Source organism: Poecilia reticulata, linkage group LG6 (assembly GCF_000633615.1).
Source record: "Poecilia reticulata strain Guanapo linkage group LG6, Guppy_female_1.0+MT, whole genome shotgun sequence".
NCBI classification, from domain to species: Eukaryota; Metazoa; Chordata; class Actinopteri; order Cyprinodontiformes; family Poeciliidae; genus Poecilia; species Poecilia reticulata.
This window is the reverse complement of record NC_024336.1, coordinates 18,456,314-18,482,715: the sequence shown is the minus strand read 5'-3', so window position 1 is coordinate 18,482,715 and position 26,402 is coordinate 18,456,314. Positions and strand designations below refer to the sequence as shown.

Genomic DNA, 26,402 nt, shown 5'->3' with positions numbered 1-26,402 from the left:
TATCTATCTATCTATCTATCTATCTATCTATCTATCTATCTATCTATCTATCTATCTATCTATCTATCTATCTATCTATCTATCTATCTATCTATTTAAAATCCTTATCAGTGGTTTTTTGTATTGTTAATATATTCTGAGAAACCAGTCTGTTTCTATAGATGTTACGCTATAATAATCATAGCTAAAACAACAAACTGCTTAAATATATCACCCTATTGATATAGCTGAGTGATATTTCAATAATACAAGTTTCACTTTTGGAATTGCATAAAATAAATGATCATCTGAATGATCTAATTTGCTGAGATAGACTTGTGTGTGTGGAACTGAGGCATTTGCCAACTTATCCAGACTGAATTAAAGTTCTAGCTGGTTCCCCCAGGCAGCATTTAGCAGCCGCAAACTTTGCATATATATCGGGCCGCCCCAATGCCCGTTACGAGTTTAATCAGTGGGTCAAGTCTAATGAGAGGGCCTCAGGTGATGAAAAGTTTCGTGTCCAGATGGTGGCACAGTTTAACCAAGTGCATTTAATGTGCAGCGTTTCATTAAAGTAGGGCAAAATCACTGCAAAGCAGATAATTGTGCAGAAAATGAGAGGAGAGGAGAGGAGAGGCGGGGTGTCGGGGTGTTGCGTGGCCAGAGTTGAGCTCGGATAGACCGAGGGATATTCAACACACCTCGTTTGTCTTGAATCTTAACAGTGAGCTCCAGGAAAGGCTCCGTCTCCCTGTCCAGCCTCCGGGTTACTGTTATATCTCCACTGTCGCGGCCCACGGTGACCGGAGAGCTTTCTGACTCCGGGTAAATGAGCTCGTAGGCAGCTGACTGAAACCTGGTGGGATTTAGGCTCATTAGGACTGAGCCGATGCCGGCGTCCTCAGACACGTTGAGGGAGAGCACGGTGCTGGACTCGAGGAGCGCCCTCGGCGACCGTCCTGCCCTCTCTGGACCGACTAAATCAGCGGAACGCGTCATCCATCGCTGTGGTGAAACAGTAACTAACACAGCTTTGCTGGTCAAAGGAGGCCAGCCGTGATCTCGCACGTACAGATAAAATGTAATGGGAGAAAGGAGACCCAGGATAGAGTCGACGAGCAAAACTTCCCCCGTTTTCGGGACAACATAGAAACTGCCATTTTTTGGTACGGAGGCGAACGTCAACTCTGCGTTCTTCCCGCTGTCCTCGTCGACAGCTTCCAGTCTGTAAACAACAGTACGGAGCGCGGTGGTGTCGTCTAAACTTATATGAACACTGTCTGCGCTCACTAGGGTCGGTTCGTGGTCGTTGGTGTCCAACACGTCCACTTTCACCAACGCAACCTCGAAGACGGCAGATTCCGACGCGCACGTCTGGCAGCACAACCCGACGCTCAGGAGGTATTCTGAGCGTGACTCTCTGTCTAAAACCCGGGAAGTTTTCAGCAGCACATTTCCCCGCTTGTGGTGGGCGAAGACGTGGAAATCCTCACTGCCATTTCCAAACAATTTAAAGTGCATTCCGGAGACTGGGCACCATTTTTGCGCGTCGATGCGCTTCACCGTAATGCTGAGTCCGTTCACTTTGGACGCCGCTGGCGAGTTCTCAAAAATGTGTCCGTGAAAGAAAGGCAATCGAGCCTGTGTTTTATATCCAGCTGCCGGCATTAGAAGGCAACACAGCAAAACACCCCAAATCATGTTGGTGGCAAGTTATGCACCTCCAAACGTGGGGGGGGTTCGGGGGGGGGGGACACCTGACGAGAAAATCCTCAAAAAACAAAAGAAAAACACTTGAGAAACATTTCCTTCATAGTTATCCACGGTGCGATCCGTGCAGGTCAGCCCCCTGAACTTTAAGTCTCTGCAGCCAGGGAGATCCCTGCCTAGGCTCCATGAAGGATCTGCGTGCAGGCAGACGGTCCAGTGCGCTGCAGGCAGTTTGCCGTTCTGGTATCCAGCGTTCAGCACCAGAGAACCGGACAGCGCCAAGCGCGGGGGCGTGTCGGCGCACGGGGACGGAGCGCCTAGTCGGTGAACCCCACCCTGAGCGCTGGTCAGTAGGGTCTTTCCCTCAAATCTCAGCACAGGGACTGAGCCGTTGCACGCACGGCATGCGTCTTTGCAGCTGCGTACCACATACGCTCTCTCTCTCAGCATAAAGAATTCTTGTTATAAGGAAAGGGGGGGAAAAAAATCTCTGATATGCTTCCCGTTCGCAAGAAGACCGCTGAAGATATGCGCTTTTTCCACCCTGCGTTGCGTGCAACTATTAAAGTATCCAAATGCTGGTTACACGGCGCGTCTTTAAATCTGCATGAGTCGCTGAAAGGTGAATTACTCATGCACAGTACTCATCTTCTCCCTTAGGGACTGAACTCATGACCTAATGTTCCCAGGTTTTATATGGATTTAAGGTTACTATTCCTTCAACCTGCAATGCATTGCTCGAGCCACATCACAAGCACTTTTTAATTTGTAACCCACAAGAAACAAAAGAAACTACAGTGTGCGCCTGAGTTTATATTCATAGGCAGAGATTTGGGTTGTTAAACTATGCAAACACGACGATTTAAGGCAGTCTACGCTAAATAGCTCCATATGTCTCTGCAGCCAGAATGTGCGCACCAGAGTTCAAATTAGCACCGTCACTCTGGGTGCTCTTCCTTTCCTTTCTCACTTTGCAGGCGAGCCAAGTGCTGGGAGCAAAAATAAATAAATAATCTGTAGGTAACGTCTAATTCCCACTTAGTGTAAACTTCCAATTCCCCATAGCTGTCTTCCACCCAGCATGTGTATGGGCCCCATATGAATTTTGCTCAGGTTGAATACTAGGGTCCGCAATGAGATTCTTTGTACGGGGAAAATGTAATTGACCAATACAGAGGATCCTTCTTTTTACTTGCAATTGTCATAGATGAAAGATGCATGATTAACTCAGGAAGTTTATGCAACCTGTGGACAATCCCTTTTGGGGTTCATTTATCAACTCATTTCATTTGCACATGGGCTCTGTATAAATGTTGGTTAGGCTTCAAGGAGAAAGCTTGAAACTGAATAGAATAAACCCTAAGGGACATTAAATGGTCAACAAGACAAGGAAGTAAAGGCAAAAGAGAATGTGATATCAACTCAGCCATTTTTTATTTTATTTTTTTTACAAGAGCTGTGTCTGAATCACAACTTGCATCCATCTGCACAGACCCAATTTTTAACTAGATTTGCCCTCCATCAACTGTACATTGTCCAACCTGTTGCCCCTGCTTGGGCCAATTTTCACCCAATTTCCTTTGCATGAACCCCGTATCCATTCTGGGCTCCTACTGAGTTTCATTCAGAAGAAATAGACATATAGGATGTTGTCTATTTTCTATATGAACCCGTACGTGTCCTAGTTTCTAACCAGAAGCTGTTGTCCTATATCAAACCCGTAGAGACAATTAATTTGGAAACATGTGATAACAAATTGACAGCTGGGGGTATGATGTAACCTGTGGACAATACTTCTTGGATCTCATGTCCCATTAATCTATTTTCTTTCAATATGATCCACATTCAAGAGTTCTGCTTTGTCAGAAGAAAAAGGGAATTAAAGGCAACAGAACATGTCATATCAATCATTTTCCATATAGATCAGTACTTCAATGTATTGAGAGTGAGAGGCCAGGCAATACTTCTGTACTCGTAAAAAAACATCTGAATAAAAAATTCATCAAAGCGGCTGCTGAAAGATCCTTATCAATTCAAAAGCACCAGCCATCATTGCACTTTAAGCCAAATCTTTTCAGAAACTGATTTTTTCTTCATTTTTTTTTTTAGGAAATAAGTCTGACAACTCAACATTAAGCCTGCAGATAATTCAGGATCAGCGCTTGGAGCTGAAACACAAACCTCAAGTTGGTTGATTGTTGTACTTTTTATATGTCGCAAGCTCCAGGCTGTGTCATCCGCACAGCCATCCCAGCCATCCCTTCTGGCTCCTTTTGGTAATATCAGACCTAAGGAGAAAGTAGTTATCTCAGAAATATTGCCATTAAAAGAATCAAACCCTTCACGCGACATGGGGACTGTTGGTGGGAAATGACCTCTTGCAAAATTGCCTGCATGTCAAAAAGAGAGGACCTCAAGTGATCTCGCTCCTGCTCTGTAACTTCTTTGAACATTTAAAGCGCTTCATGAATGCAAATCAAATCCCATCTCTTATCATGTTGTCTCTCATGGCAAGATTCAGTGTGACTGTCAGTGTTAAAGTTTGTATATATATATATATATATTATACACACATAGTCACACGGCATGGCCAGGGGGTGTAGATAGAGCTCAGTTGAGGTTTCTCTGTTCTGTCTGCTAAAATGAAACACTAGCTTAAACCACATAAAAATAACAAAGCTGTAATGAATGTTGAAGAAGAAAAAAAATCATGAAGCAGCCTCATCAACTCTCTGACGGATAACTGGGAGCTTCAGGGCATTAAAGAGAGGAGAAAAACACACACCAAAGAAAGCAGTCAATGAACATTAAAAAGCTTCATGCTTATTTAATGAATAATTGACCAAGTCTATCCCCCTTTATCCAAACTGATGCAAAGACAGCTTGTGAAAGCAACAACTTAAACCTTATAACATTTAGAACAGAGCACCTTTGTCATTAGTGGGAAATGAAATGAAGGACTGCTCTCAAAGTGGGCTACATTGTGTCATTTTTGCTCCATTAGACACAGGTTATCAATTATTCCTTTTTATTGGAAAGGAGGCTTAACTATTACAAAATAGTATAAAGGTAGTTTTAACAAAGTTTGAAACCCAGTAAGGTTTTCTTTTTATGCAACAGACCCAGTGGCGTTTTTCCTTTTTTTTTTTTTTTTGTTAAATCACAAAAATAGACCGTTGTGCTGATGTCAAGAAATAATAGGCTGTGAAAGGCAGGTTTATTAGGGAATGAAAGAACGATTAGAATGGATGACTAGGCACGTACAGCTTTAAGGTTGCCATTTATGAGTGAACCTTTGGAGTGAGCATTCAAGGCAACCTTGTACCCCACAATTTTCTCAAAGTGCCATTTCTGGAAACACCACAACAGCCCACAGGAAAGGGAGCTCTGTGTACTGTAGCATTCATGGGCCCCCAGGACATTTTACCTCCTCAAAACCTGAAGGCAGAAAGCAGTTAAAGGGGCTGGATAAATATAAAGACATCTCCCTCATGTATTAGGTACAACAGCTAATTAGATTTGATCTATGATCCCCTTAAGGCAGCTACCACCTAACATTAGCTGTGGAAACCATAGCTGCTTATTAAAGGCAGTATTAAGTATAAAGCAACGTGTGCAACCAGGTTGAAAATTTACTTTCACTCATCATGTTGCAGAATAGCAAAGTACCGTATGCAGGGCCTCGCAAAAGTATTAATTGCTCCTGAACCTTTCACACTTTATTGCAATATTAACAGAAACGTCAAAGTATTTTAATAGGTCTCGATGTGACCGAGTAACACAAAGTAGCGCATAATGGTGAAGCGAAAGGGAAGTAGAAAAAATAATTCTATTTGTCAAGCTTTAAAACGTGTCACAGATCACATTTCACTTCATCATCTGAAAATAGAAATAGTGTGGCACAACTGCAAACCTGCCAAGATACAGCAATCCATCTAAACTGAGAGCCTGGGCAAGGACAACGTTGATCAGAGAAAAGGCCAGTAGACCCTCCGCAATACTGGATATGCTGCAGATATCCACAGCTTAGGTAGGAAAATCTGCGGATGGAACAAGTTTTAGTAGTGCACACCGAAAAATTAGTCAAGAAGAGAGCCATTGTGGATTGCTAGCCTGCAGAAATCATGTCTGGAATTTGCAACAAGATATGAAGAGAACTAACAACATACAGAAGAAAGCCAGAGCTAAAAGGGATTGATTTAAATCATGTTCATAAATGACCTAGTCAAAGTCCAGATCTAAATCCAATTAAGAATTTGTGGCAAAATATAAAAACTGCTTTTCACAGATGCTCTCCCTCCCATCTGGCAGAACTGAAGCTATCTAAGAAGAATGGCTAAAATGTAACACTTCTCGATATTCAAAGCACATGGAGATAACCAAAAATACAAAAAACGTGTAAAAATGTTTCTCGGCTGCCAGGGATTGCCTTGGGATTCCAGCAGAAAAGCCGGCCCATGTAGCTGGGGATAGCTGCTGCTCCCACAACCAAACCCCAGATTAAGCGGTAGATGGTGAATGGATGGATGAATGGGTGACTTTAATATTTTAACGTAAATAAAAATAAATAAAAAATCCACACAGTATTTGATGTTTCTGAATTGAACATTTCAAAGAGCTTCAGTAAAAAGGAACCATATCAGACACTTAAAGCAAAAAAGGGAAAAGGCAAAGTTTCAGTCAAGATTAATGAATAGGCTGTTCTTTAGAAATAGAACCTAGGGAGCCGCGTCTTGTTGGAAATTCACTTTTACTCTCTAATCTGTGATTAGCAAAGCCTGTGATTAAAGAACTTCATTTGGAAAACAGCTTTTTGCTACCCTAAACCATGGAAATCAAAACATAAAAAATAAAAATCGACATCTCAGTTCTACGTCATCATCTGCTTAACAAAGCAGAGTTGGCGTTTTGTTTTTAGTTTTTATTTTGCATGAGCTAGTGTTAGCATTCTTTGAATCATGGTTCAGTCAGAGCATAACCTTGGACGCAGAAAAAAAAATCAGCTCTTTTTTCTGAGTTAATTAGCCTATCAGGTCTAAGCCATTAGTTGTGCTGTCATTTCTCTACCAGTTCCAAGGTAATGAACTAACAGTGTAAATTCAACTATGTGCTATTTATGAAGCTGACAGGATTGTGACAGATGCGTTAGGGTGGAAGTGAATAAGATAATATAGTGTGAAAAATAGCAAGAGGTATCTCTGAGTAAAGTAGACTGACAATTTCCATGCACATGAAAGTCATGGAGCATTTTTCTAACGCATGGCTCTCAAACTGTGGTACAAAAACCATTAGTACTTGGGCAGCCTTTGATGGTACTCAAAAGAAATTTGCATATTAATTTTTTGCAAGGTAAACAAAAATAGACTGACGATGTAGTGGAGAACAAGCTGGTGACTATATGTGCTACAATGCATCCATGTCTGATGTGTGAATCAGGATCTGGGACACAAACACCCAACCAAACTGTGTTGCTAGTCCAAGTTAGAAAAATATTTGGATCGCAATTGATGTGTTTGATGTCCAAGCTAACTATTCTTAGCAACACAATGTAATAACAGCCCACCTCTCTGGATTTTATCAAATCAAAAACAATGTCATACATACAGATAAACAGCATTTTCTTGCAGCTGTCACTTAGTCACAAGGTGGCCGCACTGAGTTTTGAGTTTGGGATCAATAATATGCACTTTCCCACCACCACCCCAGTTCCTCTGACCACTCTGACACCCAAAGCACTTTCCAGATAGCAGATTAAAGTTTGTGTTTTAGGTCGGGTCTCAACCCGTTGGGTTTGCATGAACGGCAAGTGAAATCAAGAACAGATGAAACGAGATATTTACATACAATGTACATAACGTTACGTGGACACAACCTATTTTTCTCAATGTCAGACACTAGATTAAATTAGTTAAGGTTTTCTACATCACTTCTATTTGATAAATGCTACAATAGTAGAAATGCTTTTATCATTTTCTTCAAATTCACAAGTTTATTCTGCCTTTGAACACTTTGAGAAACCTCAGATAATGACGAAATAGCTTTGTAAGCTTCAGACATGAGTTAAATGGTGTCTCACCTGACAAAACAATTTAAGGCATCATATCATGAGAAAATCACAAGAAATCAGCCAATTGTTGACCTCATTAAGTTTGGGTTGGCCCTTTGGTACAACTCTCAGATGTCTGAAGATCCCTGGCTCATCTGTTCAAATAACTACATGTAAATATTAGGGTAATGGGAATATCAAGCCAGCATTAAACCAGATATGACATCGATCCCAGGACATAAATTAAAACCTTGGGAAGGTGGTTGCTGAAGTTTCATTATCCACAGGGAACTGAGTCTCCTACCAACATGGACTGAAAGCCACCAAGGGAAATAAGCTGTTGCTCCAAAAGCAACATTAAAAGCTAGGATGCTATTTGCTAATACACACAAGGACAGAGACAGAAATGTTGCAGTTTGATGAAAATAATGGAAATTTGGCCATAAAACTATTGCTATATTTATAAGAAAAAGAGAAAACTTCCCAAGTTAAGAACACCATTCAAACTGTGAAGTGGTCCCAGTATCATGATGCAGTGGTCAGATGTGTACTTCACACAGTAGGTGGCATTATGGATAAAAAGCCCCCCAAATATTACGTGGAAATACTGAAGTGGAATCTCAAGACATCACCCACTAAGTTAAACCTTCGGCACAAATGGGTCTTCCAGATGGACAGTGACTCTACATGTACAGCCAAATTAGTTATTTGAGGACAAATAATATTTCCTTTGAAGAGGCTAACAGAAATCCCTGATCTAAGACCAATAAAAAAGTTATGGGCTGAAAATGTGTGTGGAAGAAAGGCATCCTACAAACCTGACTCAGTTACTCTATCAGGAAAGCTTTAATCTGGTTTCATGTCAGACAGTGGGGAAAAGAGGCAGTGTGTCTTATTATAGAGTATGTAAACATTTGGTTTAAAACTTCTAACTTGTACATTTCTACTGGGAAAACATTTTACTGCATTATTTCCCAGTTCATCGGGTGGTAATTAGAAACTTAGTAAAATATTGTATTTACTAAAATGGTACTTGTCATGGAAAGTGCAAGAACCACTATTTTCACTAACTTAAAATCCGAAGAAAGCCTCGTGACACATTGTTTCTCGTTATTAAAACATTTCTCTGCTGCTTTTAAGACATACCTTCTTATTTATTGTGATTGGCCAGAAGGGATAAATCTACTTTATACCATCATTCTTTCGATCTTAGTTCCCCACTTTTTTTAAAATCGAAACTACGTTTTTGTTGTATTTTTTCAAGGTAACACTACTGAGTGGCCTTTTGATGCAAGTTTTTAAAAGGTATTCATGCGTAAACGTCACCTATTAAGTCTGGTTTCTTTTCCCAGAAAACGTATGTCAGAGTTCATTGTTACTGTCATGAAGGGAGAAACACTTTAGTTATCTGAGCTGTTATCAAAGACAGGACTTTCAGTAGTTTCTGAAAAGTAAATGGAACATTTATGAGAATTTTGCTTCAGATTTTAGCATTTCTGCTAATAAAACAGTGGGCAGCAAAACATGTACAATGTTATCCCCAGCTGCGTGGTGGCCTAAGTTTGGCAGCAAATGAACCACAAGCAGTTTTTAGAAGTGACGTTTCGCTCTCAGGAAGTACAAAAAAAAAAAAAAAACCAGCACTTTGATGACATTTTGGTAAATATGTTCAGTCTACATTTTTGTTGTTTTCACAAATTCAGAAAATTTGCCCTACTATATCTGTATCATTTGAACCTACCTTGAAATCTTTGACGTCAAACACCAGTAAGGTTCATATTAATGATCCAAAATCAGCATTCGACCAGTTTAACCTCGCCGGAGGGCCTCCGGCGCCCCCACTCGTCTGTTTAAATTATTGCATATTTAGAAACGTCGTTGCAGCCTTGACAAGGAAAAATACGGTCATTTATTTTGAAGTTAAAAAGCTGGAAAAGTATCATTAATGTAGTGAGTAAATAACAACAAAAAAAAGCTGATTAACTTCTGCATAAATATTTACAGTAAAGAGGGCTCTTGAGGAAATAAAACTCTAATTAATCTACACATCTGAAAAAACCTGAGTAGGAAACGAAGAACTTCAAAAGGCAAGGGAAATAGTTGGAGCACATTGCACATTTAAATATACATCCTAATTAATCCATGTTCTTAATAACTGCTGCTCCACATTTCAGCAACCACAAACAAACAAATGTGCATAATTTAAAAACCGTCACACTCTAATGAAGAATAATTTTAATAATTTTGCAGCAAAAACAATGCAGCTGTTGTTCAGTAAAAAGCCAGTTTAATAGCAGAATATATTGACAGTACAGTACAGCAATATAAACACTGCCATATCGCTTCTATTTTTACATGAAATTACACAATTGCTGCCCAGCTTATGAAACAAAACAGTAATACCCGGACAGCAACGAGGAGAAACGAGACAGGCTCACAGAGCACTGTGTCACCCACTTTCCACTGACAGGTGGCCGTGGTCACTGAGAAATGCACACACAGAAGTATTAATAGTAAGAGTATTCAGCTGTGTAATGTCTTGCACACTGGGACCACTGGGAAAAACTGGGCTGAAGCGGAGATGCACAGCAACACAGCTCACCAAACCAAAAATAAAATAAAATTAAAAAATGACAACAAAAAGAAAATAAATGGATTACTTTGTACGAACGCAATACATACATGACATGAAATGACTTAACATACTTCAAAGACTCTTCATTTGTCAACTGGCTTTCATTGGCCACCTTTTGTCCTAATTGTCCGTCGTGCCTCAGTCTACGGGTGCTTCAGTTTGTGTTCGAGGGCTCCCCCTCTGCTTGAATTACCGGAGAATCCTGGGAGCCGACCGATCGTCGGTTAACGTCTTGCGCAGCTTCACCCCGCGGCGAATGGTTTTTAGCATATCCACGTCCTCCTGGGTAACAGACGATGTCACCTGGGGTGCATGCTGAGCCGTGTCCCCCGACAGCAAGCTGGGGAACGGGTACTGACCTTCACCCAGGGCGTGAGCGCTGGCTGCCAGCTCTCCTATCTTCTCAACCAGGCTGTGACGGTTGGCAGCAAGCTGAGGGTCTTCCTTGGCTGCGTGGGCGGCCATGCCGGGGGCCTGCTGGGCGTAAGCAGTCTTCTCCACCACTCCTCCTCCTCCATAGCCCCAACTTGTATCAGGAAGACTCATCCGCTTGGGAGAGGCCCTCATGTAGTCTCCAGAGGACGGGTCATCACTGTACAGAAACTCCTCAGCACCCAGGTGGTGCGGGGATGGACTAGAAGAACCCGGAGAGTCTGGCACTGTGGGAGTTCTGACCGGAACGATGGGGGGCCGAATGGGGATGGGGCCAGACGTGGATGGTGTGCGTCTCACTCCAGTTTTGGAGGACGGCGTCCTGCGGATGGTGGCTGTCCCAGAGGAAATGACCCCAGGGCTGCTTCCTGCAGCGCCGTTAGGAGTCCCCTGCAGGCTCTTACCTGCAGGCAGACCTGCTGTGCTCGCAGGCCGCTTGGTTTGAATCATGCGGCGGTAGCTCTGAGCAATGTTGCTGTGGCGTGGGATGGTGGAGGACTTGTCAAAGTCTGGCTGCCCCTCGTTGTCAGCATCCCCATTGAGTGAATAGCACTCATAATCAGAACCTAGAAAGAGAGAATGAGTCATGTGGATTTTTATTTTGTTTTTTTCATACACTAAATGATCAAATTTCTGACAAGTGTTATTTTGATGGGTTCATCTGCAGCTCATTTATTGTATGATAGTTCACACTGAGACTCAGGGAAATTAGTTTCACAGGCTACAGGGTAATTAGCAAATCACTATGCTGGGAAGTGTTTAAACCCCTTGAACTTCCTCACATTTAGTTGCCAAACTTGCATTTCCCTGCAATTTTTTCACGTTAAACACAAATTTGTTTGTCATTTTTCCATTTAAAAAAAAAATAAAAATCTGAAAAGTTCAGCTTAATTTTTTAGTCAACACCCAAGAGTCAATACTTTGCAGCAATTACTCCTGCAAGTTTCTATATTCAGACAGAAATGTTGCTCATTCTTCCTTGGACAATAAACTCAGACTAAGCAATTGAACAGAGATATGCTTTCATCTAATCCATATTACTGTATCTTTATGGTTGTCCTGTTTGAAGGCTCTGCAGTGGAACGCCGATATTCATAGGTGGATAAAAACAAGCACCTGCAAGTAGCTGAAATCCAGGAATACTTGAGAACCTCTCTAAAATGCTTAAAACTGTCTATTTTAGTAGATCAAACAACAAATATAAATTAACATGCGTTAATACAGACAACCACAGAGGCTAACATACACAGTCTTCATTGGGCATCTTAATAAATGGGCAAGTTGGTTTACAGTCATACCGTAGTGTTTTCACGTTCAGAAACTGAATTCAACAATGATCAAAGAGCTTTACAGAGCTTGCGAATTATCCAATTACCTATCCCTGCAATAAATGTTTCCATAACCTTACCCCTGACTTGTCTATTGTGCTCCTTTCCTCTTACTAATGACTCTTTTACAAACCTGTGAGGCCTTCACAGAACAGATGTACTTATATTGAGAATAAATTACACAAAAGTGAACGACTGATTTCTGAAAGGAGCTCATTTCATTTTGCTGAGCTGCACACTTTTCACATTTTTACCAAAAAATAAAATAAGTAAATAAATAATGAAAGCCCCCTTTTTCCTTTCATATAACAGTCATGTAAAATCCCCCCCAAAAAATGCATGTATGTTTTCTTTCTGCTTTAAAACGATACAATGTGCAAAAGTGCAATGTACTAAATGCACTTTGTGCTGTAGGATTGACTGGGACTCCCTTGAATACGTGGGGCACTGCTGGCTGAGCGAGATACATAAAACCGTCACGCTCACAGAGTGTTTGGCTTTTCGGGAAGAGGTTTACCTTGCGATGGAATCGTGTCCTCGGAACAGGACGGGGTGTTTGTCTGAGTGCTGTAGCCGCTGGAGTACTGCAGAGAGTCCCTGCTGCTCTTCTGCTGCTCCATGCTCAGGCCTCTGGTGAGAACCATAGCCAGCGTACTGGCTGCTGGAGACGGGGGCTCTCCATGCTGAAGCACACACAGAATCAGATATGTGGAGGAAATGCACACAGACCGGGACACATTTGCATTAAAACTGCACTTCAATCCCAGAGGCATAGGAATGAATTTACAGACATTTACATTTAAACTCCATGGGTCTCTCGTACCTTGGCTGTAATAATTCCTGGGCCGCTTCTTGCTCTGTGCAGGTCACCTGGCTGCATCCCAGAGTATCCCTGCGGACTGGGCGGTTCTCTCATCTTTTCCACAGAGTCCCTCCTGCGCTGCGGAGTGCTGGCCAACGTCGGCTCGCAGGAGCTCGACTTGGCCCAGTCCTGCTGGAGCAGATGGAAAAATTAGACAGCTCTTCCAACTTTGCATCTCCAGTTTTTTTTTTCTTTGTGCCATCCAACAGTTGTACTCTCAGTTAAATACATTTGGCTCAGGGACTGGTTAGAGGCGTGTGCAGATATGTGCAGACCAGGGTAGGCTGTGACAGTGTTAATTCTCAGTTAACACACAATCTGAAGGAAAGGCTGGAAAGCTGAGCTCGGTGGGCAACAGCATGAGGGTGATTGGGAAGTTAGCAGCAAAAAATAAACCACAAAAAAAGAAAAATGCAAAGAAGCAAGAAAAAAAAACAACAACTACAAACTCGGAACTAAAAATTGCAAACAAAAACAAACCTTCCAGCTAGGAACCTTTGATGTGGGTGAAGGATTGTTGGATCCAGGTGAGTGGTTAAATGTGGGGGACGCAGGGAGTATGACAGAGAGAGGCCTGATGGTGCCAGTGTGAGAGAAAGCAGGGCGGAAGGTACCGAAGGATGAGCATGAGCCATACTGCGGAGATGGACAGACAAAGTCTGAGTCAGAGCGCTCAACATCCAGGAGTAGTCCAAGTCAAACTGCAGTGCGGCTGCCGTGAGCAGCCAATGGGCTTTTTTTTTTTTTTTTTTTTAAACAACCCATAGTTAACAATGAGAGGAAACAGGGCTGCGAATCAGCGTGTGTGAGTGCGTGTCCGTGAGCGTCAGTAGGATGCATGCAGTACTAACCGCTGTAGGAGAGCTGCACTCGCTGACAGACTGGCAGGTTTCTGAGGCCTCAGAGGAGGCTGAGCTTGTGGATTTCTGGGGAAGGGAAGATGAAGTAAAGAACAGTTGCAGAGGAAATCAGGAGAAGGAGGTAGGTGGGAGAGATGAACAGGGAGAGGGTTGGGAGTTGGGGAAGAAAAAAAAAAAGAGCGCTGATAAGCTTTAGCTAGAAGGATTTTTTTTTTCCTCTTTCCTTTCTCTTATGGGATCTATAGACTGCAGCCGAGATCGAAAATAAAGTAGCCTGTAAGATCATTTATTCAGAAAAGGAACATTGCATCAGCTGGTGTGCTGGAGCTCTACTGAGTGTCTTTAATACACTGCAATCTGTTCAGACTATGAGAGCCTGAATAACTTTATCAGTCCGGTGGGATAAGAACTCCATATTTGCAAATGATTACATTGAAAGTGAAAATCTCTGTTTGACTATCAAGCTCTTGCTGAGACGAGGGATTTGTATCCGACATTTAAACATGAGAAAGTAGACCTGCTACACTGGATTGGGCATAATTGTTGGTTAGGAAACAGCAGCAATTTATAGTGGTGGGGAAAAAAAACACATATTTGTCCCCTATATAATTTTTCGGTTTCTGCATTTTTTGGACCAAACTTGCGTCTAAATAAGAGATTTTTTTCTATTAAAAATATTAAAATCAATCTAAAAAAATTCAAACGTAAGGGTAAATACTTATTTCAAAGCACTGTGTTACTTTGACAAGAAAGTGAAGCTGTTGCTGTTGCTTCCTGCCCTGCAGCATTTCTGCCTGAGGAATCTCTGGGGAGCACAAGGCTGCTTTGGTCCTAGTTTTGCTGGAGTACAAAATCCTGTTTCTTTGTATCATTAAGATTAAAAAAAGAGAGAGAGAGACAAAGATTTTTCAGAATCATAACAAAGACAGCAACCTGGCTGGTGATATCGGAGGGCATGGGTGACGGAGGCTTAGAATGGGTGTTGGCATCCTGCGAGACGAAGCCAGAGTCGTGGGAGGAGACACTGCTGAGCCGATGCGCTCCCGCTGAGGGCATCTGAAGCAAGCTGTTGGCACAACGTTACAAACAGTGTGACTAATAAACAATCCCATAATCAATATTGTCATGTTTTTTATTCTTTTCATTTTCTTTTTATGAAATATGTTCTTTTTTAAGGAGAGGATTTGTGCAAAAACAGGATAGGCTAAATTAAAAAACCTGATCATAAAAGCTGCAAGCGTGAATGTTTGCTAAATGATGCCATTCTTTTAATTTTGGAGCATCAAAGAGCATTAAAACATTATCCCTTTATTTGATTTTTTTTTTTCTTCTCCTCTGAAGATTAAGAGCTGGCTTTGTGCATTTTGTCTCCTGCTTTGTTATCTCCGTTCAGAGTTGCTTTCCTCTGTCACCCACACATTTAGAAATGCGCTCCGCACCTTCCCGCGGCACTCCTGCTCCCCCACACCCGCTCCCCCTCCTCGCATCCCCACGGAACGCATCCGCAGTTATCACTTCTCATTAATCTTCATTCTCTAGAATGAGGCTTAAGGAGGAATGCCAAATTAAACATGGCAAATTGAATAATCATTATTTATTTAAAACCAGGGACCGTCTTCTATTTTCTCTCTCCTTTGATAAATAATCCTGTTTTTTTTTTGGGGAGGGTTGCACAGATACACTAATGATTCTGCAGCTATCAGAGTATAACCATGAGATGGGCTAAAATTGAAAACACTGATTAACTCATCAGACTGACAACGTGGCAGTGGGAGAGAAGCACTGTGCAGCAACAGAACATTCTGCCCTTGACGTTAATGTGTTGGAAGCAGAAAGAATGGACGGGAATAAGGATTTGAGTGACTTTAACAAGGGCAAGCTTGGAATGCGGAGATGGTTGGGCCATAGTTTCACCATAGCTGGAGCTCCTGTGGACACTGTTGGGCTTTGGCCCTGAATAACAAGCTCTGTTCACCTGTAAGCACTTGTACTGTCAAAAAGCAAGATGTGTTTCTGCTTTGATTCACCCACGTAGAGGCTGTAGTGGACCAACATGTAGTGGCAAACTTCTTCATCGAGAAGTTTGCGTCCATGATTTCGGTGATTTATTTCAATAGTTCTTTTTCTGGTCAGGATCTCCCCACCCTGATTAAACAAATCTGTTCAAATGTGTTAATTAAAAGTTTAAAATTAAACCAACATTAATATAAATAATGAATACATGAAGACTTATGGCTCAATCTAATTCCCTTGGTGAGCTGCAATATGGTGCCGTAGTGGCCGCTTCCCACTAAAACCTAATCAGTATTAGTCAACAAGTCTGCATGTCAAAGCTGAGTAATACTTTAATCAAAACAACAAATGTTTAATGCAGCTTTGTTGATGCTACGGTGAAATTTTGAAAAAAAAAACACCTTTCTTTATCGTCTCTAAAACACGTGTGCTGTGCATTTACACATGTATGAGTGAATGAACATAGACAAACTAAAAATAGGGTGTCGCGTTAATTGCCTCAAACATCGCTGAGGTGCCCTTCAACTCCCCCGTTACAAGGGGTCCTGTTTGAAGCCAGACTTTTTCTCTCGACCCCCACAAAACTGCACATCTATATATAAACTGTCAAAGCCTTAAAAAGAAAAAAGAAAATGCTGGTTTTGGTTACTGTGTAAGCTGGCGCCTTTCTGCTTGTGATGTTTGACAGCTTTCGACGTAATCTGGCTGTAAGAAGCTTGAAAATGACAAATCTGCCTGGAGCAAGGAGCCGAGGAGCTCGCAAGGTACCACAGGTACTGCATGTCGACTGTCACAGGTAGTCAGGATGACACATCGAATTTATATTAATACACGCGTCTTTCAAAGTTTTGATATTAGGAGGTGGAGTGATGTTAAGATTGCGGATGCGTTTGTTCAGAACAGCTGCACTGTTAATAATATCCTTCATTACCAACCTAGCTGTAAATAACTTTAAGAAAGATCCTGGAAGTTCTTAGTCAAAGAAGAGTTTTTTTTTTTTTTTTTTTTTTAAATCTATTTTCAGAAATGCCTGCAGAGGATTTTTATTGCAGCGAACCGAAAGGACCTGTGTGTGTTTATAGGCTGTACCTGCACATGCTGCTCTTCCTGGAGCTGGTGCTGCTCGGGGAGGAAGGAGGAGTCTGGTAGGACCAGCTGTAATCAGAGCCTTTCAGGTCCCGGATTACCTGCAGAAACCCATCAAAGAAATGACGATGACAAGTTTAGGTGTCATATATAAACGTTTTCTTGAGGCTAATTGATGTAGAGCAAGAATTTATTATTTTTAGGAAAATTATAAAACGTGGACCGATACGCAGATGTTAATTTGGAAAGTTTTCGAGCGTCTGAACTGAGTATATAGGCTGTATCTTACCTAAATAGAATGTCTTCCTTGTTTATTGTCAACTCGTGTACAGATGTCTATAAAGCCTAAAAATCTTTGTATCAAAGTAGCAAAATTGTACATGAAAAACTTTGTCCAATTAAACGCTTAATTACAGAAGGGATTCGTGCTGCTACTCCTTTATCCAACCCGATAGAAAAACAACTGATCAGTTCTCTCTCCATCTTATGGACTCTTCTCTTTACTTAACCTCAAAGGTTTCGATCAGGGGTACATTGGCATTGCAGCTGGAGTCGGCATTATTTCGTTTATAGACCGTGGCTTGAGGTTAAAGATGAAAACACACAGATACAGCCTGCGCTGTATTTGACACACATATTTTGCCATTAACATAAATTGTGTGAGTGGAACTTAAGGTCACCGAAAGAGAACCGATCACAGGACATCTTGTACAAATCAGTTCTTCAGTAGCTGTTATGCTTTAAGTCGGGGAAAAAACAGAAAAGTCTTCGGACACCACCGATGTGTTTTATGAATTTTCAGACGTTTACTTTATGTACAGAGCTCCAATCTGCACTATCTTTGATTAGCATCATATATTAACTGCCACATACAACTCAGAGAGTGGTTAGGTTTCCACGGGACTGTGATGTAGCCCTGGGTTTTAATCTCGTCTGGACAAAGCACAAGGTTCCAGTTAAAGTTCAGGCAGCAGTCCGCCAACGCTCCATGTTTACATTTGTGATGGGAGGATGGAAAAACCTTTTTCTGGCCTCCCAAACAAAAACACTGCATGTGACTGTTGATTAACATGGAAAAGTCCAGGACCCCGAGATGACATTAATTTCTGCAGTTCTCTAGCAGTGAGCTATGGAGGTTTATTTTACCTCCTTCACCCTCCCGTTCACTTCTGTGTGCAGAAGTGAATTGTACATCATTTACTTCCACTGCATTATGAGAACCAGGAACAGTTCAGCCTTGTTACCTGCTCACTGGCGGGTGGCAGCTTGTGCGGGTCTTCAGTCAACGTGGTAAGGTCATCAACAATGGCTTGTAAGTGGGTTATTTCTCCCAGCATGGCAATCTCCACGTTCTGTGCGAAAAACACAATAAATCAAAAGTCGTCCGGCGAAGGACGAGGAAAGCTCAGGAAGATTTTAGCCTTGGAGCTCTTGTGGACATAAAGCACAAACGCTGCTCACCACCACCGGCTGAAGGAAGTTGATGAATGTACAATAACGTCCCCTCTCCTCCAGGAGCGCCCTCCGCACCGCCTGCTTCTCCGTCTCCTCCATCAGCAGATACAGGTCGCTGACATCTTGCATGGCGCTGTCCAGCTGGGGGCGCAGGTTTCCCCGGCCTGAGGGAGGCGGTGGCACAGTTTGCAAAACCGTGGGAGGAAAACGGGAGTCGGATAAATAGTAGGGAAAAGACATTGAGGATTGAAAGGGGGGCGGGCGATGATCGTAGCACCGGCGTAAAGTGTCAAGGAGAGGGGAAAGAAGAAAAAAAAATTAAACATTGATTAGAACAAATAGTGATGAGCTGCTGTGGACTAGAGGTCAATGCACTGACAGACTTCACACTTAAATGGTTCATGCACATGGGAGCTGGAGGAATCTCTGAAAGAAGTCATCAAACAAGGACGATGTGCAGACGCCAGAAAGGACGAGACTCCGTAGAATGATCGGAGCTGCATACCACAGTTACATGAGGGATGAAATGATTAATGAGACGCCGCATTTCTGCTTTAATTGCATGATCTGAACTTAACATGCTCACTACAGGGCATGCGTATCTTAGCATTTTTACTTGACTCTTAAAAATAAGCTACACTATTAATTCTATTAATTCCACGTTGGTACTTCGATAATTTTGCGGTGATATGAATTATAATCATCGACAGCACACATATGTATGTTTAACAATAAATAGTTCAAATTAAACTATTTGTCTTTTTTTTTATGTTGACCATAAATTAACAGGAACAAAGTCAAACTTTCATAGCACACTTGTTTAAGAACACTAATTAAACATAGAGCCCCATAAAAATGTGACTGTTTGTCCTTTCAGAGTTTCTTAAAGAACAATTTTCAGGCTGCAGTCATTACCGTAGAGTTAAATGTCAAGGTGTGACGGAGAAGCATGTATCAGAAGGATTGACTTATTGGCAAATTTTTAACAACAGTTTCTTACTTTATAAAAACGGTTTGAAAAGAACATAAAAATCACGCTTTCCTCAAATTTCTAAATCACATTAAAGTTTCAAGAGGCTAACAAACGGGAAACAGGGATGATTTCATCACCTTTTCCCACCTTTTGGATTTGTCGCAGAAGGTCCTGGCAGTATTAAGTATTGAAGGTCTTTTCCTCATGATTACATCTAGTATTTACCAGATGTTTTCCAATACTGCTATACTGTAGGAGGGCTTTTAGAAACTGCAATATAGCACCATAAAATGCATTTATTGGACACTGCAACAGGCCAGGAAATATTTATTTTTATAAAATTAGCTAAAATGAATTATTTACTTTTTTTTTAGGTTACTCAGTGTCTATGAATTTTTAATTAGCAAACCCAAAGTTCCTTTTTTTCTTCTTTAAAACAGCTGAAACTGTATGAGGATCCAAGTTTGTCTTACCAAAACACACTGTGAGTACGATCATAAGAGAGCTAAAAAAAAAAAAATCTTACAATATGCAAACTTTAGCAAAAAGTGGCATCTTGGAGCCATCGAGTCAGGCAGAGGCATCGTCTGTCCTTTCATTGCAAATGCAAATATGTGGAGTCTTCTAAACTCTACTGGCACGGAAATGCATGTTTTGGCCAGACGATACAAATCCAATCCGACTAATATTCAATATGTGGAAAAGCACTTCATGCCCACTCACAAGTTTGATGAGGGTCTTGCGATTTTACAATCTACAATCTCTTCAAAACACCTGGACAGTTTAAATGCTAATCTTACTGACGCTGTCAGTAAAAGGGTCGTCAATGAGTCTTGGGACACCGATCCAAAACTCACAACCAAGTCTTTATAGACAAGAATCGACTCTTCCCCAGACTTGAATTCTTTAGAAAACTTATGAGCTGAACAGAAAGTCTAGAAAAAACAGATACAGAACAAAGGAGATGCTCTCTGGKCAATCCAGAGGTACGATGCAAAGAATTCCTCTTTATTAAAAATATATTTCTTAGCGCGCCTTTATTTCATTCAAACGTAGCACTTTATGTTTCTATATTTTGCTGCGTGAGAACAAAAATAATGTCTGTAGCGTCTGACACATCTCTATAGATGTGCCAAAATGTGGAGCTCTTAACTCTGGCCATCAATTTATCTAACAAATATTAGCTACATGTATCTATCATTCTTAAGATTTTCATTTTCTACATTTATAATATAAATAGTAGGTGTACTTAGAGTTTAAATATAACAGCCTGTACAACTTAGTCCTTTGACATATATTGAATATTTTAGATAAAGCAATTGCCATGAGGCAGCAGGCATAGATTAAACTACCGGTACCTGAAAGAAAGCAGCAGCTTCAATTTATTTATTTTTTTTTTACCCAGCACGCTGTGCAATTTTTAGACTTCCGTTCTTTCATATATGAAATGAACATATCACCGTGTGCTAATTTCTAAGTCTAAAGTGCTTGTAGGTGGATTCTGCTATTTTTGAGCAGAGCAGTCTTTTTTTTTTTTGCTTAGCTCAGTCAAATGACATCTGGCAACCAGTTACTTCACTGCTGAGCTGACAGGAGAGTCAATCTTCCCTTGCAAATTTCGTCCAACGTCTCGTGCAAGCACATTCTTTAAGCGTATTAAACTCTTTCATCCTCCAGCTAAAAATGCTAAGACAGCACAGTTTTTTTCCCCGTTTTTTTTTTCTGACGACAGATTGATCTAATGATGGTTTTGATGCTTGCATGTGAGTTTCTCATACAAGGTGAAGTGCAGCAGACATACCTAGAAGCTCTACAGCCAGGGGGAAAAGCCAGAAAGAAACAGAGGAGGGTTGCAGTATCAGGCAGGGATGGAGAGACAGAAGAACAGGCAGCGTTAGGTGCATCAAACTGCATTGCATGTTCATGATTAGCTCGTACCGCTGGCATGTTAAAATTGAAGGTTAATCAGAACCAGCGGTAGGGGCTAATACAAGCGCAGCAAGAAGAAGGGAAATTACTATGATTCATAAAGCAAACCATCCTTAGCTGCAGAGGAGCCTCTGAGGCTGCTGTAGATTTTGATTCGACAGAACGTGAATGTCTCAGTCTACACTCTAGATGGCGCTAGTTCACTATAATACCTCCGCACAGCCCAACAGCTGATTTCTCTCTCCTTAAATTTCAAAGTTTTGATTACTAAGCACGCCTGGCATGGTTTCCTCACCTTTCCTTGCTTTCTTCTGGAGCTTAATGGTATCCAACGACTTTCTTTTGATTTCCTGACGAGCCCTCTTGTATTCTGTAAAGAGAAAGTGGGGGAGAAAAGATGCATAAGTGTTCCAACTCACACTGAGACAAAGAGCACAAGCCGATTTTACAACACTCTCTTGTTGCTGTACCTTTGGCATGGTCTTTGTCAAGCTGATTAGCTGTCTTCTTCCACTCCTCTATCCTGTCTTGGAGTGGCGTTACCAGACCTTCCATGAGAACACTGCGGGAACAAGACAGGGATGAAGCTGAAAACATGGAAGTGAATTCAAGCACAGAAAACCCCAAAACAGGTTCCAGTGCAAGAAAAGAAACAAAACAGCTACAGAAAAATGTACAGGTGGCTCTTACTTCGTGAAATGTCTTAATTTTGCCTCAATGCTGCGGTGTCGCATGCACATTCTTGTCAGAGCAGAGCCGATTTCCCTGGTGGCACCTTGGAGACACAACATAAAGACAAACTATTGCTGGTTGTTCAGAAGTTTGCATGTTGAAATCACAAATATAATCCCAGGAAAACGCCGAGATGAAACACATTACAGCTCCAACACAGAGCTGGAAAAAAGAGTATACGTGGAATATGTAGGTTTTATTTTTTATTTTTTTTGCTAACACTTTATTTGACGGGGTGTGAAGACTGACATGACTCTGTCATAAACATGACATAACACTGTCATAAACATGAAGGAGTCTTTATGAATGTTTATGAATGTTGTCATGAAGTGTCATTCGGTAAATAATGACACTTTTAATGCAAAGTTGCATTGAAAGTCCATTAAAAATGCCAACGTTGCATTAAATTGTCATTATTTACAAAAAAAATGCAAAGTGGGCACTTTTAATGGACTTTTAATGCAACTTTTAAAGCAACTTTGCACTTCATGACAACAGTCATAAACATTCATAAGGACTTGTTCATGTTCATGACAGTGTTATGTCATGTTTATGACAGAGTCATGTCAGTCTTATTCACACCCCTTCAAATAAAGTGTTACCTTTTTTTGTTGAATTATTCAGGTTCCACTATAGTACACCTGCATGATACATCAGTTGTATTAAATGCAGTAAGATTTATTTTCAGAATTAAACATTGCGTTCTTCCACAGTTTACGGTTCAGCTGTTTTACTTCCCAACTTTCTAAATGGTTTGTACAACCACAAATTGCAGAAGTAAGGACAAATTCTGTGCTATTTTAATGTTAGATGTATAAAATAAAAAAAACTAACAATGAAAACAGGCTCAAGGTTTCCCCCAGAAAACTTTCTAAACCTGGTGGTTGGGGCGCTCGGCAGTCATCCATCCAGCGGGCCGCCGTGTTTTTGAGTTAAAAAATGTTCAAAAAATTTGAAAATATCACTTGATAATTATGTATTACTGGAAGATTTGAAGATGAATCTCTGAACACCAACTATAAAGTCTTAAAAAAATGCAAAACATAAAAAAAAAACTTACATAAATAAGCAATACTAAGCCTGGTGGGGGCACAAGTAAAGCCTGGTGCCCACCAGGCTTTTAACACACTGGGGGAAACCCTGAGGCTAACATATTGTGGGGGCAGCACCATGCTGTGGGGATGCCACAGCATGGTGGGAAAGTTGGTCACACTTGATGGGAAGATGGACGGAGCTAATCATGTGGCAACACTGAAAGGAAACCAGTTTTGAGCTGCTAAAGACCAGAGCATGAAGTGGAGATTCATCTATCGAGCAGAAAAATGATCCTGACATACAGACAGAGCTGCAGTAGAATGGTTCAGATCAAAGCACATTCAGGTGTTAGACAGGCCCAGTCAAGTCCAGACCCAAATCCAATTTAGAACCTGTGGCAGGACGTGAAATTATGTTCACAGATGCCCTTAATGAAATCCGACTGAGCATGAGACATTTTGCATAGAAGCAAACAAGAAAGGGAAATCAATCTCTTGTCTATACCAGCTCTGCAGAGCTGGTATAGACATAGCCAGCTCTGCAGAGCTGGTATAGACATAGCCCTGACGATTTGGAGAAATAATTATAGCAAAAAAAATGGCTATGCAAAATATTGTTGACTCAGAGGAATTCAATATAAATACATGCCACAGTTTCCTGGGTTTTATTAGGAAAGAAGAAATACAAAGCATGAATCATTTTCCTTCCACTTTATGTTGGACGCACAGAATACCAAAAAGTGAAGTTTGTTGCCGTAACACGACAAAATGTGAAAAAGGAAGTTGTAAATGGCAAGTTAGTCGAGCTGTAGTGACTGATATTCGCTGGAAGGATCCCAAATCAAATCCTGCTTACGGCTCCTAACAGCCTGACAGCAGATCTGCACCGAGACAACGAGCTGGTAAAGGTTACGCTTCTCATGCAGTGTCGCATTATCAGCTACTGCCACAAGATGGGCGCAATCTGAGTGGGAGAGTGGAGCCCGTAAATGTCACATGTGTTTGTGTGAAGCAAATGAGGCGCAGTACCTGAGGACTACAGCCATGCTCCCCCTTTCATTCTTGTCAAAACAACCATTTTCCACCCGAAGCGCCAATGCTGCACTCAGATTTCTCAATAACAGGTTGTGTAAAATGGCTACTGTACTTTTCTTCTTTGTATGTATAACTGTAATTAAATGGGGTCTTAAGATCTTAAAGCTGTCGTTGGCGCACTGTCCCGATGATAGCTCAGAGGCTGGTGTAATATATGGTAGCACTGATCCTGTTGTAATCTGGGCCACATAGGGCTAATCTGAATGTCTATGAGAACACACACACACAAACACACGCACACACAAACAGAGCAACGGGACATGACTTAGGCCTCAGAGGGGAGGGGATTCATACACTGCCGCGTGAATCTTTATGAATTACTTTGGGAGTGCAGAAGTTTGAATGCAGACAGGTGATGTGATTTACCAACCCCCCACCCTTTCCGAAGTTCTCAACCCTTCTATCCTGGAGGGAAAAGGAGGCAACTCTGTAAGGGGATATCCCTCTATTCTTCCATGTCTGCTCTGCCTTTCCTGTTCTCTCTGCTTGCAAAACATCATTCAAACTGGGTAAGAATGAGAAACAGAGGCCAACACTAACGTCCACGATAAAACATGAAAGGGAAAGGAGCTGTGCTTGGCAGACGGTGTCCACAGACATGCTTCGCTCCTTTCCAGATATCACAATGGTTTCAAAAGTCACCTGACATAGAAGCAACATGACTCTCCAAAACAAATGCTGCTTCATTCGACTATGTGCCTTACAAAGCTTCAAACCGCATCACTGAAGACTATAGCGACTAGACTTCGAGTCTGTCTTACAGAGACATTTGAACAAACACCTGGAGAAAGGCTCAACAGAGCCTGTGTGGTGCTTTGGGAAGAAGAGGGGGGACTGGGTTGGGTTGGGCTTTTCCAGGTGACTTAGCAACAGGGCTGAGTTAGAGGTGAAAGTTTCTTGTACCAGGAAGTGACTGAAGTAACATATGGAGCCAAAGCACTGAGCTTTGGCTGTAAAGAAAGCCACACTTTAGAAGAAGTCAATATAAGAAACTCTTAAACTCTTTTTTTAAAAACTACATATCAAGTCATACATTTCTCTTCCGGAGTCAGACCGGTTTCTTCATGGAGCAGCCACTCTGTGCTCGCCTCCCATACTTGGACGAGAACTGAGTACATCTGTTTAAAAAAGGCATATTTTAAACCTTCTTTTGCAGCCCACTTTCAACTGATTTCACTACTTGTGACTTCATAAAAAATTTTAAATATTCTAAATATCTTTAGCTAACAGAAGCGTAACAGTACGTCCCCATCACTGTGATTTCTTAAAGAGTTTAAAGTGTCGCGCTTTCTCCCAAAATCTGCCTCAGCAAAAGCAGACGGAGCAGCTGATTGGTCCTTACAGGAGCAAAGGAGGCCGAGGGAAAGAAGGAGAAAAACACAGAGAGAATCTGGGCTTTTATATGTCTTTAGCAGACCTTGCCAATGTTACTGTCAGCTGGGGAAAGAGAGAGCCCACACTCGTTCGTCCTATCCACACCTGCCAATTTCCCTCCCGCCTTCTTCCTGTCCTTCTTCCCCTCCCGAACGGAGGATCAGCTGACAGCTACATCCTGGAGAGCTTCAGAGGCTTCCTGGCCGTCTCCGAGAGCCTTTCTGGCCTCTGGCCTCAGCCGGATGAGGAGGGATGGAGTGATTCACTCCCACAGCAACCTGCGTTGCTACATAAAATCCTGGCAAATACATATGATCAAGGAGGGAGGCTTAGCTTCACTAAAAGCTCATAACATGGAGGGCAAAAAAACTTATTTTGCCTTTTTATTTTTTGAAGACAAATACTTCCTGTTGAGACACTTGTTTTATTTTCCTATTACTCTGCTGCTTCAACATTTTCACATTTTGTTAAATTACAACCACAAATTTGATGTATTTTAAAGTAAATAATTGTGAAACATAGTCATCAGTTTTTATTCACAAATGCCAATTTAAAAAGTGGCATCCATTTAAATGTGTCCCCCAAATGGTAGTACTTTGTAAAAACCAATAATACCTGTTGCTAAAAATAAGCAAATCTTTACAGAAAGACAAACCTCAAAACAAATCTTTAAAGCTCAATCCTGGTCTACACAGAAATGAAGCATTCCTACTGGGATTTTATTTCAGATAGAAAGTTTTTTTTTTTCACAACCAGATGACTTTTGAAGGCAATTTGAGCTTTTGGATTTTTATCTGGGGCATCAGAGTAAAAGGGAACACAAATATGTCACACTTTTCAGGTGTGTGTGTATATA

General features: G+C 41.4%; 2 protein-coding genes across 6 annotated transcripts in view; both read right to left on the bottom strand.

Moving 5' to 3' along the window:
• Positions 1-2,528, bottom strand: part of LOC103466206 (neural-cadherin-like) — a 133,468-nt gene extending 130,940 nt beyond the window's left edge. The window contains exon 1 of the mRNA XM_008411644.2: positions 684-2,528. Within this exon, the coding sequence (XP_008409866.1) occupies positions 684-1,683 (1,000 nt within the window). The 5' untranslated portion in view covers positions 1,684-2,528. The remainder of the gene's footprint in view (positions 1-683) is intronic.
• Positions 2,529-10,003: 7,475 nt separating this feature from the next.
• The window catches only part of mtss1la (MTSS I-BAR domain containing 2a), a 35,332-nt gene continuing 18,933 nt past the window's right edge, over positions 10,004-26,402 (bottom strand). The window contains exons 4-16 of one of the 5 annotated variants that reach the window (XM_008411638.2): positions 22,002-22,086; positions 21,782-21,873; positions 21,607-21,681; positions 21,184-21,192; positions 18,416-18,573; positions 18,199-18,306; positions 16,958-17,055; positions 14,789-14,921; positions 13,847-13,921; positions 13,476-13,631; positions 12,957-13,127; positions 12,651-12,816; positions 10,004-11,371 (exon numbers count right to left, since the gene is read on the bottom strand). In XM_008411638.2, coding sequence (XP_008409860.1) covers positions 10,563-11,371; positions 12,651-12,816; positions 12,957-13,127; positions 13,476-13,631; positions 13,847-13,921; positions 14,789-14,921; positions 16,958-17,055; positions 18,199-18,306; positions 18,416-18,573; positions 21,184-21,192; positions 21,607-21,681; positions 21,782-21,873; positions 22,002-22,086 — 2,135 coding nt within the window. In that variant the 3' untranslated portion in view covers positions 10,004-10,562. The remainder of the gene's footprint in view (positions 11,372-12,650; positions 12,817-12,956; positions 13,128-13,475; positions 13,632-13,846; positions 13,922-14,788; positions 14,922-16,957; positions 17,056-18,198; positions 18,307-18,415; positions 18,574-21,183; positions 21,193-21,606; positions 21,682-21,781; positions 21,874-22,001; positions 22,087-26,402) is intronic. The other 4 variants (XM_008411639.2, XM_008411640.2, XM_008411641.2 and 1 more) reach the window with 4 other exon arrangements.